Source organism: Clytia hemisphaerica, unplaced genomic scaffold (genome assembly GCF_902728285.1).
Source record: "Clytia hemisphaerica strain Z4C2 unplaced genomic scaffold, Clytia hemisphaerica genome assembly, whole genome shotgun sequence".
Lineage (NCBI taxonomy): Eukaryota > Metazoa > Cnidaria > Hydrozoa > Leptothecata > Clytiidae > Clytia > Clytia hemisphaerica.
In genome coordinates this window covers 362,920-383,880 of record NW_027103282.1, presented here as the reverse complement: position 1 = coordinate 383,880, position 20,961 = coordinate 362,920, and the positions used below count along the sequence as shown (strand labels likewise).

Below are 20,961 nucleotides of genomic sequence, written 5' to 3'. Positions count from 1 at the left end.
GTGGGTCTGTGGGTAGGGGTTGTCAGAGTCTATTTGGTAATTTCAACTTTTGTAACTTTCTAGCTAATAAAATTGAGTCTATAGTTCAAACTTTAAACTGTCAGATCTCTGGACCTTTACAGAGTAGAGACTTGTTAATAGCTCTTAGGATTTTCCTTTTCATTTAAGTCTCTTTAGCATCGTTTCAGGAATGGCGGGTTTAGTGGAGGCAAAAAAGTAGGGTAGATGAGGAGTATTGAGCCAGTCGTGATTCTAACTTTTGCAGGGTGTCTGAAAACCTCATTATCACCTGAGTGGGAAAAGCACATTTCACACATATTTCACACCTGGGAATTACAACCATCAGTAAAAAAAAAGTGGTGTAAGCGAGAAACGGGCAAGCTTGAAGTGATTAAACCATGAAGAATTCATTGAACCCTAGCGTCATGTATTTTTTGTCAGCCAAAGCAGTGCACTTAAAGTTGATGCATTGTCAATTTGAAAAAAAAAATCTAAAAATTTCGATATACTACGGGACAGTAAAGAAAGTTAAATAATGGGAACAGCTGTTTGGTATTAGAAGTTGTAATAAGCTGTTTGGTTTTCTTTGATTGATAAATGTAAAGGCATTGCTGGAATACCAAAGCTTTAGTAAATGATGGTCACTTTCCATGAATTTCAGCCCTTTCTTTGTCACAATGTCCTTAATCGATGCAATCGAATGCAATTGTTCGATTGAAAATTAATTGAAAATTTTAGCAACCCGATATTATATGATTAAATTTGCAATATCTATAAATTTTAGTTGGTTAGCAAATAGCATTTATTTTGACAATATGATCAATTTCTTGATTGGCATAATTGCCAGGGTTAAATGAAATAAAAAGATAGGCGTTGCAAACAGTAAAGCTGCTCGTTAAAATAATCATAATACTATTTTCTATATTATCAAAATAAATGCTTATTGTTGATCTAATTACTAAAATAATTTCAAAAGAGAAACTCAATACGATTTGCAAAATTTCCTGGCTTCACTTTATTGTCTGGACTGGAGATTTCGTCTCACTTGAACTCATAGATTTATAAAGTCCAAAGGGCTAGATATCGTGCTTTTGCTGAAAAGTGTGCCGAGGTTAGGTAGGAAATCCTACCTAAGTCACGTGACTTTACAATAGAATTTCAGTGCTTGACCAATAAGAAGCTTCCGCAGGTTTTCGAAAACATTAGCAATAATATTCTTTTCCGATATTCATTGTTTTTGCATGCGATGGCTTAAAGCCCAACATCTAACCCTTCGGACTTTATAAATCTATGGTCCATCATTAGCGAGTTTATGTATGTATATGTTTTTATGGGATGGAACACATTCGTTTTTAATTTGTCTAGATCCTGAACAACTGAGGACGACGGTAGCACTTTTACCGTCCTTGATTTTGCGTTGTTGCAAATCGTTTCAGCCACCCTACTGTTCTCAAAAGTGCAAATACATAAACTCGCTATTATAATCAACAAGCGATATAAGTTGCTACGGGGTCGAGATTACCCAAATCTCGATTTTTTCCACGAGCACAGTATCTGATTCAAACTTAGATGAGCTGGTGGTCGACAATCAAGCTAAACCAAGACTTAACAGTATTTCTTTTTGCATAAGAATGTCTGAATGTAGCATTCTATACATTTTCATTTATTTTATTTCAGAATTGAAATTTCAACACATTTTCAAAAAGACCTTAAATAGCAACTCGTACTATGAAGAAATTTTTAGAAAAATTAATATACGGACCTGGTATTACACCGTTGCCATGGTATTGTGTTATGATTGCTTTTCTCGGTGAGGTAAGTGTTTAATAAACAATACTCAAATCTTCCAGGAAATTCGTCAATTTTTTTCGGACATTCCATAAAAAATAAACATCTTAAAATATGATAACACTTTTGATCGATAGAATGGTTAGGCCCCGGGGGGGGGGGCACTGGGTTTGTGGACTGACGGTATATGCGGGCTAAAAATTGGCTTTTAAAATTGCACCCTTACAGTGCAGCAAAAACCAGTGAAAATCATACCCTTAGAGTGCATTTCCCCCTAAATTTTCGATCCCTTTCGTGCAAAAAAATGCTCAAAATTCTAGCATTTTTGGTCAAAATATCTAGATTTTTCAAGAATTTTCTGAAATTTCTACCCTTACAGTGCATCTCTAGTTTTTCCGACCCTTACAGTTAATTTTAAACATATTGGAAAAGGTACCCTTAGGACCTGCACATACTCGTCGGTCCTTTTTCCCAGCTGCCCCCGGGGGTTAGGCTTTACCCTGTTGAGCTCGTAGCTAGTTCGGATGTTGTAGGATGTGGGTAGGTACAGTAGGATGTGGGTTTGAGCACGTCATCAGAGCGGCTTTATTTTATTTCAATCTATAGTATGCATAGAGCAAAGTTCATGTCTATATCACTTTACCCTCTTCGTATTTTACAACCCCCTTTCTTTAAAGTTCAAAATCACTCTGATTTACTATAGATTTAGCGTACATATGCCCCAATTCAGAATTCAGAATTCATCTTGTATTCTTATATATTTTGTTCATGAATATAAAAAAGACGCGCGCAATTGAGATGACTATCGTTACCGTCCTGCTATTGTTGAGTGACGCAGGCTGCTATATTTCTGGGTCAGTGTCTCTAGATATGTTGGTAACCAAAATGATATCTGAAATATGCAGTTTGATTTTGATGCAAAAATGAAATATCAGCTGAATTCTTCTGGGCTGACCTGTTTGAAAGCTAGCTGGGTGTGGAGGCCTTTTGTCAGCTCTTATCATACAATTTTTTTTTTATCGTTTTAGATCACGAATGGAATGACAAAAACATCTGTTTTTACGTATCTTCCAAAACTTGTGAAGGTAAATGTTAAACTCGTTACCACCCTTCTGGCACACAATGTTGTTTTAACGTTTGCCTAACGTTCAAAACCTCCATATTACGTTAAATGAACGTTGAAACAACGTTGTGTACTAGCTGGGTTACTACCTTTTTGGAATTTTTCTAACATTCCAGTCGAAAGACTATAGAATCATTGCATTCATTCAATAATTAAATTTGACAGCTCATTTCTAGATGGATATATGCTTCATAGACATGCACTTTTGCACTTCACTACTAATTTATTTTCCAGTACCCTACAAGCCTCTTGTTAAAGAATATTTTCACCAGTCACTAGGTTATCTAAACGCAAAAGATCTACGAAGAAGACCTTCTCACTCGTAGATAAATTTCATGAGATTGCTCCTTGGATGAGCTGAAAAACCAGCTCAAACCTTTTGAAAAAAGATTTTTTAAACCCTATGACATGACGGACTCCAACATTACATTACCAGCCCTTCAATCTTAACCTAGGAGATTTGAGCTTGATAAATTACATAAGTGACTATTGACAAAAATCCAATTGGTAGGAAATCCACAGATTCGGTCGGTCTATATTCACTTTCAGCGGGTCAGGTACAAAAGCAATTATCTCTGCCATTCATTACCATTTTATATCAAAATCATTATGTCGGCCTAACAGACTAACTAACATAAAGTATATGGTTCAAATTATTTGTTAGCTTGGGCTAGCCCCATTCCCTCTACTCTAAACCACACCCTTCTTAATTTTTCAGAGCTTTGGAGTTTCGGAGGAAGACACAGGTAAGGGTATTGATTTACAACACCCTATTATCATTGCCCCGCAGTGGAACGTTTTTGGGAATAGAAATCTCTATCGAATTACCAGTATAATGGCACAAATATTTTCTATTTGTAGTCGTGTTGTGAAACAAGACTTTTTTACGGGACACCCTGTACTTACTAAATACTTACTTTAACATAACTGACTTTTTCTTTTCTTCTCGATAAAATTCAATTTCGATGAAAAGTCAAATCATGCATTTACACGACGTTAAAACAAAAACCCCTAGCAACCATGACCTCCAAAACAATTTAGATTTTAATTTCCAAAAATATCAGATTCAAAAAATAATATTTTTATCGATTAAACATCGTGGGAGATTGATGCACAGCTTTTTGAAAATTATGAAGTAAAAAACGCCAAGCCCGATTATTTTTTTCTGTCCAAATGGATTCAATATTTTTCATATTCTCATCCTGTTTAGGTAGTGTGGCTGGATTTATTTCTTCGGCTATGCTTGCAAGTTCCTTTTTATTCAGGTATGTATACTTTTAATTCTGTTTCACTTTTAGCCATTTTGGGAAAATTAAGGAAAAACACTTTTTGCTGACGTCAGTAAAAATTTAAATTGCAAATAACTCCTGGAATATTTATCCAAATGAACTGAAATTTGGTACGAAGGTAGAGTTTATAAATACCTTTTATTTCCAAAAAAGAAATTCCAAAAAATTGATGACGTCAGCATTTTTTTAGGAATAACGAAAATTGCTGATTTTTGCTGACGTCATCAATTTTTTGAATTTTTTTTTTTGAAAATGAAAGACATTTATCCACCGCCTACCTTCGTACAGAAGGTGTTTTGCCTTAAATTTTTCAAAATGGCTGAAACAGAATTTTTCGCCCAGGACTTTTTGGAAAGGTATTAATATAAAGAGTGAAAATAACGAAAAATTTTCCCTTAAAAAGGGGTGGAGCAACTGGCCGTCACGGCCGTCACGATTTATCAATTTTTTTGCACAGGCTTTAACTTGCCTGAGTTCTAACATGAAAGCAACGGAGTTTAAATACCAAGCCATAGAAAAACATGGAAATATCAACCCACATCGAGTTTTAGTCCGTTACTTTTATCCCATTTGCTCAAAAGATCTCATTGGGTCTGTAAGAAGGGGTGTATATATTTCCAAACTGGAATACGACGTCATTATAATATTGTTAATCTACACTCTTTTTTTATAAGAATTCTGTTTTTTTTTCATCGTAAATATTCTTATAAACTATATTCTTATAAAAAAAGCGTGTAACCTTAAGAAGGATATTGTTTACCGACTTACATTTGATCTCTCATAGCTTCTTGATTGGCTATCTAACAGATCGATTCAATAAGAAATATCTTCTCATTTGCACTTCATTATTTGGTGCAATCGCTTCGCTGGTTTTTGGTTTCACAACTTCCATTACGTATGCTCTCATCTTAAGGTTCATTCAAGGAATTCCAGGTAAAAACTCTCAGAAAATATTCAATTATAACCCTACTTGTAATAAACTAAAAGGGTTTAAGCAATTTTGAATACAAAAGTGGCCCTACATCGGCTTTCTAATTAGCGTAATTTCAAACTCCGGGAGGGGGAGGGGGTTCTTAAGAAAAATGGTATGTAATGATATTGTACAACCCTGACTCAAATAAAGATTTTCACCTCCAATTTAGCACGTTCAATTTAATTTTCCCCTAATCATTAACGCATATTTGGCACGCCTGAATTTCGTAATTAATTCTTCTCTATTTTTTTACGCGTAGTGTCCATAATATAACAATAAATATAACTATGACTAACGTCAGAAAAAACACTTTTTGGTCAATTGCGGCCCGCTCGCAAGGGTACTCAAAACTTGACTGACGCTAGAAAAAAACGCTGTTTGAATGTCCGATATGGATAATAATAGTAATAGCGTAACGTTTTCATTCGTTGTTCTCATTAATTCTGCCCTTGCAGTTTGATTATTAGCCCTCCAGTGCCATCTCCGCTTCGCGTCGGGCCCAAATGACACTATCGGGCAAATAATCAAACTAAACACGTGTAGAAAATAACAACAACGACCTCAAACTGAACGCTATTACTATTATTATTCATATGGGACATTCAAACAACGTTTTTTTCTAGCGTCAACCAAATCTTTTCGCTTCAATGAAATCTCTTCAACAAATTTTTAGCACCTTGCAAGCGGGCCGCAAATGACCAAAAAGTGCTTTTTTCTGACGTTATTTTAGTCTCTTCGCTTCAATGCAACGACTTCAATCCAATTCCGAGCGGGCCGCAAATGACGTTATTGCCCTTTACCCGGGCGGTTAATGATATTTCAGCCCTCTGAAGCCTGGCGCTTTAGCTTCGTCAGTGCGTGTATGACAATTTGAGTCACAAAACCTTTCGATACCGCCCTCCGATTTAACCTTTAATGGCTTACTTAATGACTGCTACATGGATAATAAGCAAATATTCAATAGGTAAAAGTTGGTTATTGAGATTTATTAACCCGAGGTGATGAATATCATCACCGAGAGTTAATAAATCCAATAACCAACGTGAAACCTATTGAATATACGTTTTATTCTATACCTAAAGACAAAAAGAAGAGAAAAACTTGAAACATTTTTTACAAAATAAAAAGTGCTCACAAAATCGAATGTTCGAAATTTTTCTCTTTGTTAACTTTTTGATTACTTTGAGTCATTAAAAATACTGAAATTGACAATAGAACTATTTTAAAATCTTCTTTTCTAGCAAGAGTAAAAACATGCAAAAATCCATGGCATCTTCAAAAAAATTTGAATAAAAAAATTGCCATGTGATAATAGCCATATCATATCGTTAATTTATCAAACGGCTGTTTTTGCCTACAGGTATATAATAATATTAATTATTCATTGCCACCTGTTAAATAGAAAATTTACGGTATATCCAACAAGATAAGATGAAAGTACTGAAATCGGAATTATGACCCGAACTCTAAATTCTGAAAAATGTATACCCATAATTATCATATCATTTTTTTTGATAATTGTACAAATTTTCGTTTCAGGAATTCTGATCACAGCACAAGCGCTATTGTTCTCCAAATGTGATAAAACTAATAAGGTATGTTTTTATTTTGAGTTCGTAACCAGTCCCTTTTTTGATGCATCGTGAAGCTTCAGCAGTTTTCAAATGAACGTAAAATTTTACAAATGTTGTCAAATTGCAAATTTCTCAGGCTTAGTTGTGTTATGAAGATTTCAGAAAAAGTTTGCTTAAATCCATCAAGGCGTTTGAAATGAAAAATGTTTGATGAGTCATTCGATTTGTCTTCATTTTTCTATCCGCCTTTTTTATAAGAACAAAATATATAAGAGCATCCGAAGGCTTCAAAAATTTTGGATGTTCTTATAAAAAACGCGTATACGTCTGGCAACATGACTCAAAAATAGGTATTAAGTTTATATGAATCAATAAAATAGATTATTAGCCGACGCGCGTAAATAGCGATATTTGATTGGCTTCTTTGCTGTCCAATATTTTCGAATATATAGCTTCCATGGGGGCTACATATTTCAAAATTTGACTTCACACAACGAGTTCAATGACAATTGAGCATCTTTTTTTTGACGTTACGTCACAAAATAAGAATAAGACTTTTGAATAAAAAAATACCAAGAAACCAGATTTACGAGCTTATAAATTGGAGTTATGTTTGAAAACGAGAAATATTTTAGCGATGAACGGATAATAAACCATTTATTTGGACGCAGTCTCATCCAACATGAAAAATATTAGGCTACAAGAAAAGATATTGGACTCGGCGAAGAATATCTCTTCTCGTAGCCAAATATTTTTCATATTGGATGAGACTGCGTCCAAATAAATGGTTTATTATCCGTTCATCGCTAAAATATTTTTTTCTCGCACGCCCAATATTTTTGCATATTGGATTCGACTTTGTCCAAATAACTGCTTGATATGTATTACAGTTGACACTCTCTAATTCGACGTTCTACTATTCGATAGTATTCTATCTTATTCGATAATTTTGAAAGTCAACCGTTGACCAGAAAAGCTAAAAAACGGCACTCTTACTATTCCCTCCCTTATTCGATGAAAATCCAATTCCCCTTGAAGATCGAATTAGAGAGCGTCAATTGTATTGATAAATTAACCTCTTAACTTTCCTAATTTTTTTCAGTCAATCGCCATGGCATTTTGTTTATCTGCATTTTGTTTCGGAATGGTCCTTGGACCTGCAATTGGAGGTACCTTTTTTCACATTATATCTTGAACTACTCGATGTATCCTTTAAATATCGACCGTGTGTTCTAATTATTATTCGTGCAGACCGGTGGTTTATAGTCCGCGTAATACATTGATATGGGTGTTATATTGTTACGGGATGATAATGATTTTGTATGAATTACAATTCACCCCGAGGGGTAAATCACTTCGAAAAAAGCGTACGAAATGATTTTTGATTTTTGATTTTTTCGTGATTTTTTGATTTTTTCTGTGATTTTTTGATTTTTTTGTGATTTTTTGATTTTTTTGTGATTTTTTTGTGATTTTTTGATTTTTCTGTGATTTTTTTGTGATGTTTTGATTTTTTGTGATTTTTTTGTGATTTTTTGATTTTTTTGTAATTTTTTGATTTTTTTGTGATTTTTTTGTGATTTTTGATTTTTTGCGTGATTTTTTTGTGATTTTTCTAATAAGTGTACGAGATTTTTTCGAGTAATTTACCCCTCGATTTACCCCTGCCATTATTTTTTTTGCTTTCCACAATGTTCTGAATTACATAGTCGTCTATAAACTATTTGTGCTTTCGATATTCTTTTTCGAATATGTACCAAATCCTTAGTTAAAATACACCCTTGTCTAAAACACTTGTATAAACATATATTGTATCTTATCCAATGGGAATTGGGGTTGAATAAATAAGCTAAATTCCATCTCTTTAGATTGGCTTTCAGAGGCTTTTCATGTTTTTATTAAGTTTTGTAACTTCCGCCATTATCAGCGAGGCTCACAGTGTGGGCCTCGAACCGATCTTATTTTACAACTATTCTTGAATCGTATTTTGAGGGATGGTTTTCCCATGCATCGTTGAGGTTTTCTTTGAAGGTCTTGATAGACTTTGCTGTAACGACATTTCTCTGCAGTCTATTCCAGGTTGGCACACATCTGTAATAAAAGGATTTCGTTTGTGGTCCGTGGAAGCCGTCATTCGCGAAGTTAGGTAGAAGCTCATAGGCGTGTTTTCGATTTGGACGCGAACGTTTAGTCCAAATTCAATACGACGTTTTCTTAGAATTTTGAGCCTATTACCGTGTTTCCGGGCGAGGGGTCTGGGACTAGCAAACTTTTTTGGAGGGAAAAAAATTAAAGCAAGCGCCGATTCTTTGTTTTGATTTGAAATTTTTTTGAGAAAGAATTGCTGACACTCAAAGTTCAACAATTGGTCAAATGGAGCTGTGGTTCTGCACTATGTTGTAATACATACCAGACAAAAACTGAGGGACTTACCAAATATCGACTACCTAGAAAAGAATCATTGCAGAGAGTCTATGCGAAAGTTTTCAAAACATCTGGATGGAACTGGAAACGGGAAACTGGGTAATCATAATAAAAAGGCTGCGGTACGTCAAAACCAATCTTGTTGCGCGTCTTTGCACTCCCTCAAGTAAGTTGATGTGTTTACGTAATCTTGGTGACCAAACTGATTGTGCGTACTCAAGGTGTGGTCAAACAAATGTTGAATATAGCGTACGGAGGATCTCCGGAGTTAAGTTGGTGAAACCTCGTTTGATGACACCAAGCATTGTGTTGGCTTTTTTTTACTTGATTGGCTATATATGGTCTTCAAATGTCAATTCAGCATCAACTAATATACCCATTTTTGTTCAAATACATGCTAAAGCTGATTATCACCAAGACAATGCGGATTATTGTGTTTTATATTTACGAATTTGCCAAGTGTAAGGACGTGATATTTATCCGGATAGAACTGTAATAGCCAATCGTTGGACTATTTTTCGAGTGTGTCTATATCACTTTGTATGACAAGGGAGTCATAGACTGAATCTACCACTTTGAAGATCTTTGTATCATCTGCGAAAAGTAGCAGAGCTGAAATCAACTTATCAGGCAAATCATTTATGTACAGTACAAAGAGTAGAGGGCCCAAGACACTTCCTTATAGTATTATTCCACTTAATACACTATCCACGTTGGATTTTGATTGGTTTACTTTGCCAACTGCTTCCTTCCACTCAGAAACGATGAAATCCAGTTCTTTATTGATCCAACTATGCCATACCCTTATTCTAACTTCTTGCAAAGCCTACGACGAGGCACGGTATCAAATGCCTCAGCGAAATTAAAACAGATTCAGTCTACAACTTTTCCGTTTGATATACTTTCACAGCACCTGTCGACATATTTCAATAGTTGAGTAACAGTGGAACCTCTACTGATGAAGCCATACTGCTTATCTGATAAAATGATTAAGTTTGTCAGGTGGTTCGTGATATGTTCTCGTAAGATCGACTCCATCAGCTTGCAAACCACGGATGTTAAACTCACTGGTCTGTAGTCGATGGCCAAGTTATGCGCACCTTTGTTCTTGAAGATGGGCGTGACGTGAGCAACCTTCCAATCCTTCAGCCAGTGTCTTATTCATAAGCCTTAAGGGGCTCGGAAATTTCGTCGACACGTTCTTTCAACATTCTTGGATGTATTTCATAAGGACCAAAAGATTTGTTTGTATCCAGATCCTTGATCTTCTTACTTATCATATCTTTAGTTACGATGAAGTTTGCAATATCTTGTTCTTCGTGGAAATCCCGGATGTTCTCATGGTCTTCGTAACGTAGCGATGCCTTGTCTTTAGGTGACTCGAGAAGTGACAAAACACCTGTCGCAGCTTTTATCTGATTTCTTACATGCGACCAAAAGACCTTTAGTTTCGTTTTAGCTTTAGTGCATATGTTTCGTTCGTATGTTCTATGTGCTTGCGACATCATCCGATTTACCCTGTTACGCGATGTAACATAGGTAAGCTGATACCGACTCCTTTCCTCTGGACACAAGGCTCGGGTCCATTTCATGTGCAATCGGTTTTTTTTCCTTACTTCTCTTTGCAGATCATTTCCTATTGGTATAGGAAAGAGCTAGGTAGATCCCTTGCTCCTCCAGCTCTGACAATTGAATTCTTTCAATGAAACAAATAGATTTCTAAGCTCTAATAATTTATTTTTAGATAATTGCCAAATTTCCTCTACAGACTTTGTGTCCATTGCATTGAGTAATCCCTCTTGCCATTGATGTGCTTCAAGAGACTGTTTCATTGCAGCATAACCGCCATCGTTGAAGACGTATCGCTTTGAATTAAATTTGCGCTCAGTGTAGCAAGTAAAGGTGAAAGTTAAAACACTATGATCACTCTTCCCTAGTGGGCTTAGACATTGTAAGTCACATATTTGATTCTCCTCGCCTGTGAAGATTAAATCGATCGTAGATGGGTCATCAGTTCCTCGACAACATGTTGACTCATTCACGTGTTGATGTAGAAAGTAGTCACGGATTGGATCCAGAAACTGCTCTTCCTTACTCTGCTTGAAGTGCGGTGTGATCCAATTTTTCCAGTTAATTGTTGGGAGAGTGAAATCGCCAATCAAACATTTGTGAGGGTATTTCTTGTCTGCGGCAATAGTCTTCATGAACGAGTTAAATTTTGCATTGTTTTCTTCAGATGAATCTGTTTTCGTTAGGCTACAATAGAGACATCCAAAAGCTAACGAATCTCTGTCGGCAAGACGGACTTCGATCGTACAGGTCTCCTCAAACTGCACTGGTGAGATTTTTAACTATCAGATGCTTGATAGAGTTGTGTGCCAATATTATAATACCGCGTCCTATGTATGTATATCAGCATTTGTATGGTTGACTAGTGTGTACTCGCAGAATTCGTATTCGTGTATGCGTTTTAGCACACCTACCTGTAGTTTTGACTTCACATATTGCAATGATATGCGGCTTCTCTTTCTGCGCGTAGATTTATAGTTTGCTTATCTTCTCAGGTGTAAGTTGGTCTGCGTTCATGATTTTTATGTCCTTCACAAGTTTCTTTTTTTTTGCCATTATGGAAGATTTGCGTAAAGGACCACCTCTACAGATTTGAATGTTTGCTTCAAAAATGGCGGGAATTGCTTAGCTGAGCCATACATAAAAAACCTACACTTCAATGGATAATCACCATGGTATTTCTTTCGAGAAAAATGATTTATTACCCGATTTTTCTGGTGGGTACGAGATACTAATGGTCTAGCAATACAAAGGAGTTAAACATTCCTATTTCTAATTTCTTATATCACTAGCTATCCTAGATAAATATTTCAACTCTGAGTTTCCATTACTTTATTTTGAATTATATCAATTCAAATGAAAATATTTCTTAATTTCTTTTTAGGCTTCTTTGCTTTCCCGACAGAGTCATTTCAATATTTTCCAAAAGGTATACTTTACTCATTAACCTCTTTATCAGAAACCACAACCTCTATTACCAGAAACGACTTTTACTTCGGCAAACCGAAGATTGTCGGAGTATGATAAACGAGGATAAATAATTATGTGCACAAACTCAAAGAAAAGCTCAACTCTACCGGTCACAAGTTTTCCTCCAACTTGGACTTCTTTCTAGATAGCATTATATATGAGGTACCGTAAGTTGGTCTAATATCGACATCCCTCATCTCATTCGGATAGGAAGGAACAAAATGAATTTGGAGTCGCTGATTAAAAAAAGTATTTTTATTCTCTGACCACTAAGCAAAAGAAAAATAGTTTTGACCTTTTTATTATTTTCAACTTTAAAAAGAAGCTTTCGGAATTAGATGAGGGGTGTCGACATTAGACCAACTTACGGTAATAAGATTATTAGTAAATAAGCGCTAGAGGCAATGCAGCATTTTGAAAATTTTTGATTTGATTTTTTTAAAGGGACGATATTTGATTCTTATCCAATCCTGTTACCAAACATTTTGTTAGCTGTTTGCTTTTTGGTGTTAAGCATTTGTACCTGCTTTCTCCAATACGATCATATCAATCCTGAAAGTTATAGGTATGTGAATCAATTTGATAATCGATTTCTTTGCCGACGAACATTTTAGACTTCTTTGCCTGAAATTTTACCACTTTTTTCGGAAGAAATGTTGGAAATAAAAAATATATACAATGAAGTATTTTGATATTGATTTTAAAGTATTACCGCTCATTCAATCCTAATACCCAGAGCCACTCGCACAACTTTTTGATTTTATACTGAGAGACGTGATGCCTTTCGTGAGGACTAACAGAATCATAAAAAGTGAATTAAGGGATTAAGTTCTAGTTTATATTCTAGTAGATATCATCCAAAATTGATGATATCCTCAATCAAAATCTCATGCAATATTCATCCCAAAGCTTGAATAGATAACTTCAAAAGAAGGGATCTCCTTTCAGAGCATCTGTAGTAGTCAGGTTCTGCTCGGAGGTTAATTTTAATCGATTCTAATTGCATTATCGTATTTATCATTTATCATATTTACCTTTTTACCATAGCAATTTAGATGAGAAAGAGGATATTCGCCTCTTAGCTAGCGGCGGTGAAGAAAAAATGTACAACAATGAAGGTGGGCGTGGCTCTCTTCAAGATTCATTCTTCATTGCTAGTCACGAAGAAGATGCAAAAATATCATACAATATCTTACAAAAACCTGATGGAACTTTTGAAAAAATCAAGTCAGCAAGAATATTCAAGGTTTTCAGGTAAATTAATGAATCAGACATGAATCTTACAGCCTGGGTGAAACATTTGCCTTCAGTGGTGATATATCGAAATCCAAACGGGAAGAGAAATGATATTGTTCTGAGCTCAAAAAGATCTCGTAAGGATACATGGTCTCGAGGACGGTATTAGAGTGCCATTTATTGCCCTCAAATTTGAAATAGGGATGAAACTAAGTCAATTTCCCAGTTGGGCTAAAATGGTAGGGTATATTTCCCGCCGGGGACGCGTTGTTAACCAGATTTTCCAGTGGGGTGGGGGTTCCAGGGATATTTTGTAAATTACCGTCAAATAAAATAATACCTTGTTATGCCCAAGTTGGCTTGATTAAGGAATTATCTTTACTTTCTATAGCTCTCACTATACAGGAGACTTGCCATCGTTTTTATAAGTTTCCCATTTCCGCACTAAGATTCCTTTAAAAATCAGGACTTTGGTTAATTGAAAAATGAGTTTCGGAAAGTTAGGCAGTTTCGTGAGTAAACAGAAGATTTTCCGTAACTTATAAAAACGATGTTAGTTGAATAGCTACATCTTAAGTCGAGTCTTAAGTTAAAAAGATTTTCGTTAATGAAATCATTCCAGCAACAAGAATGCGATGTTATGCAGCATATCTTACATGTGTTTTGGATTTAATGTCACTGGTTTCAATGAACTGTACCCTCTTTGGGTCTCCACCAGCACTGATTATAGTAAGTAGCATTTGGTGTTAATTTTATACCAATATTAAAGAACATTCATTCATTCATTGAACATATCTCTTACCATTTTGCTACACAGCATTTTTAAACAAAAGAAAGATTAACTTTCTCCTCATTCGTTGCAACGCAAGCACAAATCTTTAGGAATTCTTTGTTAATTTTGCTTTGTCAGCATAGAGGCGTGTCTCCTTTTTATATCATAACAAGAAGCCCGTTGGGCGTGAAGGCCCAGCAAAAGTGAAATTTTTGCACGCGATTTTCGCGAATTTCGGAATTTCTAAAAATTCCAAAAAATGTTTAACAAGATTTCAAATTTTCCCCAGGAAAGGGATGGCCAAAACATTTCAAATTTTACTGCGTCGAACAAAACACAATGAAAAATAATTCAACAAGGATAATTCTCCCTTTCTTCATTTCTTAGAACAGGGAAACGTAGCATCATGGAAAAAGTTCCAATCTTGTTCAAATTTACACATGAGCTGCATTTTAGTCTCCATTGCCATAATCCATTAATAATCGGTATTTGAAATAATTCTGTGTTGCGAGTTTAAAAAATCAAACCACCAATTCGTTAAACGAGACAGATCTAGAAACAACCATTTTCACACGTAGCATCATGGAAAAAGTTCCAATCTTGTTCAAATTTACACATGAGCTGCATTTTAGTCTCCATTCCCATATTCCATTTTAAATCGGTATATATTTGAAATAATTCTGTGTCGTGTTTGAAAAATCAAGCCACCAATCGTTAAACGAGACAGATCCAGAAATAACCATTTTCACACGTAGCATCATGGAAAAAGTTCCAATCTTGTTCCAATTTACACATTAACTCCATTTTAGTGTCCATTAACAAATTCCAGAATCAGTTTACTTGAAATAATTCTGTGTCGAGTACGTTGTCGAGTTTGAAAATCATGCCACGTCCCACTGTCACTGTACTGACCGTTGTTTAACAGCGACAGATCCAGAAGCAACATTGTGTCTTATTTTAATTTACACATTTCAGTTTATTTATTTCTATATTAGAAGCCATTATTTCCTAAAAATAAAGTCTTTTTGAAAACAAGAAACTTAAAATGACAGTGATTTAAGGTAGAATTTTCAGCCCTAAAGCTTTATGAAAACTTGAGCAAAAACTATAAGATATGACAGAATGTTGAAAAAGGTTTACAAAGAAAAATCACTAGAAGGTTTCCTTGGTTTGAAAGTCTCTAAAGCAAAGAAAATGTTCAAGAAAGTATGAATCAACACGAATCAATTTCCTCGCTTCATCTGCCATCTTGTTTTGTTTGAAAACATTTGTTGTTTAAGGAGCGCAATATCAGAAAATATATCTTTTTTAGCCAGTACCCGACTTTAGCAAGCTTTTCCCTGTCCAGACGGCAAAAAGTGTGGTACTGGTATTAAGCGCCGGTTCTCTAAAAAAGGACAGACAGACACACGGAAGGAAGGACGGAAGGACGGACAGAGTTGCAAATGAAAGGCCCTATCGCTAGCGCTGGGCCAAAAACGATTATTTTTAATATACTGGATGCAATCGACCATTGCTTAAAAAGATGCGCGAGGCTAATAAAAGTGTAAATTTGTGTTTCTTAGCACCTCAAGATAACCTTTAAAGGGGAAAATTTGTAAAATTTGAGTTGGGGAGAACTTTCTCTCTTTTGTGAAAATCTTTACCCCAGCTCCCTTTGCAGTTGACCGACCAGAAAGCTTTTTCGTCGAGGAAAATCTCGTCATTATCTAAAAATCGTGTGTCAATTTCCCAGACGTAATTTTCCTTGTAAATTATGGAACACCAGCTGCAAAAAGTGTTCAACAATTGTACTGCGTGACAGCTGTGACGTTCCATAGTAAATTACATTGAAAGAATGTTATACTCAACATGACTGAGTTATTTTCTCTACTTCTTCTTTCAGACGGTTTAGGGTTTACAGTAAAAGAAGTTGGAGAATCTTTGATGATCGCTTGCATTCCACTGATCTTCTTACTCATCATTATCATATCCAAGGTGAACACTAGTTTAGTAATAAAATGGACTCTCCATAACTCGAACACGCACGGAGAATGCAATTCGAATTAAGGAAATTTCGAGTTATGGAGTAAAGTTTTTAAGAGTATTGTTGACTGATAGGACTTTAAAAACTGTTCAAGTTAAGGATTGGCCGTTCGTGTTATACAGGTTCGAATTAAAAAGATTTTACTGTATTTTAAACGATTAATTATCTTTGACTCGTATCAAGAGCCGCAAAGACGTGGATAAATGTTTTTATTCTAAAAATGATGGAAAATAGTGTGTACGCCAGTTTTAATTGATACTCTATTGCCCTCTTGTTGGGGTGGGGGGGGGGGGTGAAGGGGTTCGAAATACCGTTTTCCCGTCAAAATTTTTGCTGCATCCCGTAATCCCGAAAATTGAAAAAATAATAACACCGTCACACTGGCTTGTACAGGGCAAAAATGTACCTGAATACCGTCACCGTCTGATTTTAAAATACCGTTTTCCCGTCTCTTTTTCCGTCAAATCCCGTAATACCGTACTAAAAAAGGGCCAATCCCGTCACACCGTAAAAGTACAAACCCCCCTTGTTGGGTTTGATGATCTTTTTCGATTCAATGGTCGATAATTTTCTCGCTTTTTCAGTTATCGCAAAGATTTGGCATGAAAAAGGTACGGCTTTTAACTGAATATAACTTCAGTAGTTTGCTATCAAACTATGTGTTGTATACGTAGCGGCTGAAATTATTTAGAAGACTTCATTCACAAATTATGGTCAAGTATTTCTCGCTAATCAATCATTATTCGCAAAAATCATGGGTTCTGGATTTGTGATATCATATTACGATTTTATTTTTCAGATGTATATGGGAAGCCTGGCTATCCAATCAGTATTATTTGTCATTTTTCCAACAATCAAATTTGTTCCTTATAAGTAAGTGATTTAGTTTTTTTTGTCAAATAGAATTTCAGACTCCCTAAAAGTTAAATTAGAGTCAGGAGTAAGGGAGTCTATCCTCTTTTCTATTTGTGCCATACTTGGGAGCTCAAATGCTGAGGTGAACCATCTCACTACTCCCAGCCCCCGGTTATTTACCGCCTTGATCAGATTTTCCAATCCAAGTCACTCATTCACTAAGTTGGCAATGACCAATGATTGAATCCAAAACTCTTGTATTGTAAGGCAAATGCTCTACCGACTGACCTACCCGACCTTGCTTATGAGAAGGTTGAAATTTAGTCAAAATAGTCTTATAAAGTCTAAAAGTATAGAACCCCGAAACTTTATCTTCTTTTATTGTTCCATATTTTAGATCTTTAGTTTGGATTCTACTCATCATCTTCATCTTCGTGATTCGTATTTTGTATGGTGCCGCCTTCACGGCCGCCATTGTCATCATCACTAGTTCAGTGCATAAAGATTTACTGGGTACTGTCAATGGAGTCGCAGTTGCTTTCATGAATATTTCAAGGTAAGATTTTTGGAAGCGCTTAAACAAATATTTAAAAGACTGGTGCATGGAAAATTAACTCTATGACTCTAGGTCAACGGATACTTAGCAAATCCAGTATATTACATGTTTTGTTTTTTTATATAAGCATACAAAAATGCGAAAAGAGGCTCAGAGATGCTTAGGTCGAAAGCTTAATAAGGGTGAAAAATGCTTGAAAGGATGCTTAAATCTAAAGCTTAAATTTAGGGAAATATTGAAAATCCGTAAAATTCCAGCCAAAAAAAGCCAAAATCAGGCAAAAAATATTTTTTGTAGGCTCAAGTAATGCTTGCCATATGCTTAATTTTCCCCATATCTGAGCCTAGATATGCTTATAAGTGCAATGCTTGTAAAAAAATATGTAGCTACCTTTAAAATATCCTTGATAAACCAATATATCATTTTATACCAGAAAATCATAGATTTCTAGTGTCTTCACTAGGACAAAGTAAAATTTTTGGGTCATAGTACCATACCACTAGATAAATGTACAATTTGTCGTTTGGAGTTGACCTTCTTCAATAGGATGCACCTACTATTCGATACGCACCATTGATCAAAAATATTGAAAATCAACTAAAAACTCTCGACGCTCTACAACTCAATTTTCTCCTTTATTCGAAGAAAATCCAATACCCACCTTGAAAATCGAATTAGAGAGCGTCAACAGCACTTTATTTATTCAAGATTGAGTTAGCTCTCAATTACCAAGGGGTTTAAATCCGTTAAACCTTCTCATTTTGATCATATAAATTAGACTAAACTTTGTACATGATCTCCTCTTAGAATTAATCACCATGGTAATATTTTGAAAACAAGGCAAATGTTGCTTGTAACGTAATTTATGAAAAGGTCTATTTAGCTTGATCGGTCGGTAATTTCATTCATTTTTTTTACTTTCAGCGCTGTTGCACCATATGCTTACGGGACAATTTACTCATGGTCGTTACGCAACATCAAAGGAATCACCAAAAACACCGATCCTTTGGGATTCCCCTTCGATCCGCATTTTCCGTATATTATCATGTCTGTTGTTTCTCTCGTCGTACTAGCACTTGTATATTTTGTTAAAGAAATTGAATTTTCTGATGATGACGAGAAAAGTACCGACTATGGATCGACGTCAACGTCATCTTCTTCATCGATAACGTCGTCGTTGGATTCGACGCCAATAAAAAATTCAGTACCCATGGAAAACAGTTACGAAAACTCGCTGAAAGCAGAGAAATCTAGACTTATCGTTTGATTGACGAACATATTTTACAGGGAGAGTTGTTCAACCTATCGTGTGCGCTATCAAAACAAAGAAAAGTCGATCAAACATAAAAAATTTAAATATTGTACTCTTACGTGAAAATCCCTACATTGAGGGTCGACTGCAGCTTTGGTAATGATTTTTAATGTGATGGCATCAGTGACTACTAAGCTATAAATCCACCATCTTTGATCGGAATTTTTAGGATGGTGGTACCTTAATTGGGGGCACTACTAGTTATATGGGTCAACTTATGATTTCTGTTTAAAAATGGTTTGACCTACATCGATTACATAGTGGTACCATCACAAAATTCCGATCAAATATTTAGCATTCACCAGGATCGTGAAACTGTGTCCAGTGGTTTATAAAGGTCAGTCAATTTGATGTGTAACGAAAAATGTTAATTTCTGTTATTGTTTAAAATGAAAAGATGACATGGAAGCGCTTTTAAGTAAATATTTGTGAATCTTTGACACCTACAATACACAATAAGGAAAGATAATCACAAGATTGGCGATTCATGTTTACATTCAACATTAGGACGAACAAAAAAATTCTTTACTACTTTTTAGGAAAAAATATTTATGAGCTACCAAGAAATTTTCAAAAAAAATAATCGTTTATGATTTTCTTGCAGTGGAAATCTCTTTTTAAAAGTAATCCACTCAGAACAGAATATTCTTTCCATCCAGTGAATATTTGTGGTAAAAAATTGAAATGCAATGTTAACCTCTTCTTTTCTTTTTTAAATTCAGAATCTTATCATCAATCGGCAGCTATCTGTCTTCCGTTAGAGTTTTTTAGATGTATGGTGATTTACTGGATTTGGGACACGCAGCGTGCAACGCTGTGCATACTGCTAGTTCGTTCTTAATTAGACATTAGACATGGATAAAGATTACAAATACCTTACAGTTTTGAGGACCTCAAAAGTGAATTTTCAATGTGAAAATTACAAAATTGGCCTCGTTGGCAAACAAAGTGCAATTTCCACGCCAAGATACAAAATACCTCTACAGAACCTTAAAGGTTTTGTTTTTAAATAAGAGAGTGATATCGTTTGTTTACTCATCAATTTTAATTTACAAGCTTTTTTACATTGGATTGACACGTGGAGGAAGATTGGTCAGAAAGAGGAAAAGACAAACATCTTTTTGCTTATATAAGCATGATATAACATTAGGTAGACACTGTCTTGATATGAAATATATACACGATATTTTAAGAACATTGGGCAAAATTTTTCAAAAAATCAGAATTTGCAAACATTGAGGCAAAGGTTCACAGACTTCGGCTAAGAGGGAAGCTCAAGCATTCCAAGCAAAAATATTCTAAGTTTTACGCACTCACACGATCGTAAAAAGGATTTTCGTGTCAAATTATTTTGGTCACGCCTCGATGCAATATTTTGGTCACTGCTGCGTATTCACTCCACAAAGAAGCCTATTCACGCGTGCACGCAAGCACTCGAGGTCACTTATGACACTTCAGCCCAAATTTAAAGTTACAGTGAAAGTTACATTGGACGATTTTATCGTCCGTTTAAAGGTCAGTAAACGCGGGAAAGAGCTAGGGCGTCAGGGCGGTTTACGGGAAAAAGTGGCGGTAGAGTTTTGGAACTGTAACTGTAAACACCTCCGCCACTGTTTACTCCGCCCCGAACTAAACTCGTTTTCAAATTTATCCCGTTTCCTGAATTCTTTCCTTTTTCAGTGATAATGTAGACGATAGGATCGTCTAAAATTACATAAGAAAGAATAAATTAAGAAAACAAAAACACGACCTCGACAGAGAAGAAAAACAAACAAACATAAGTAGATCTCTAATTTAAGATGTCATATCTCAAATTGTTGAAAAGTTTGTTGTCACGTTGCCACGTTGGGAGAATATTTTGCGATATTTTAAAGATTATACTATTTCAAGAAACTCGATTTTCATTCGAATTCTGGAGCTTTTCTTTATTTTTTTTACTCAGTCTTTTTGGTCACATGATCAAAATTAAGGTTAGTATAGAAATTGGTCAATAA

At 35.4% G+C, this 20,961-nt stretch overlaps 1 protein-coding gene across 1 annotated transcript; it reads left to right on the top strand.

Annotated features, from left to right (window-relative positions):
- The first annotated feature begins 1,681 nt into the window (after positions 1–1,681).
- Positions 1,682–19,436, top strand: LOC136804351 (uncharacterized). Its single transcript, XM_067061065.1, has 16 exons — positions 1,682–1,815; positions 2,817–2,873; positions 3,630–3,657; positions 4,122–4,176; positions 4,985–5,133; positions 6,713–6,768; positions 7,850–7,916; positions 12,125–12,169; positions 12,655–12,775; positions 13,258–13,464; positions 14,069–14,175; positions 16,104–16,195; positions 16,829–16,855; positions 17,044–17,117; positions 17,497–17,655; positions 18,580–19,436. Exons 1-16 carry the CDS (start codon positions 1,729–1,731, stop codon positions 18,920–18,922), a joined length of 1,674 nt encoding a protein of 557 aa, XP_066917166.1. The 5' UTR covers positions 1,682–1,728; the 3' UTR covers positions 18,923–19,436.
- Positions 19,437–20,961: the final 1,525 nt, after the last annotated feature.

Bases quoted from the DNA above. Each gene is read 5' to 3' on its own strand.
- LOC136804351 (XM_067061065.1), top strand. From the start codon at position 1,729: ATGAAGAAATTTTTAGAAAAATTAATATACGGACCTGGTATTACACCG. The intron at 7,917-12,124 runs GTACCTTTTTTC...ATTTCTTTTTAG, and splicing joins CCTTGGACCTGCAATTGGAG to GCTTCTTTGCTTTCCCGACA. The intron at 13,465-14,068 runs GTAAATTAATGA...AAATCATTCCAG, and splicing joins AGAATATTCAAGGTTTTCAG to CAACAAGAATGCGATGTTAT.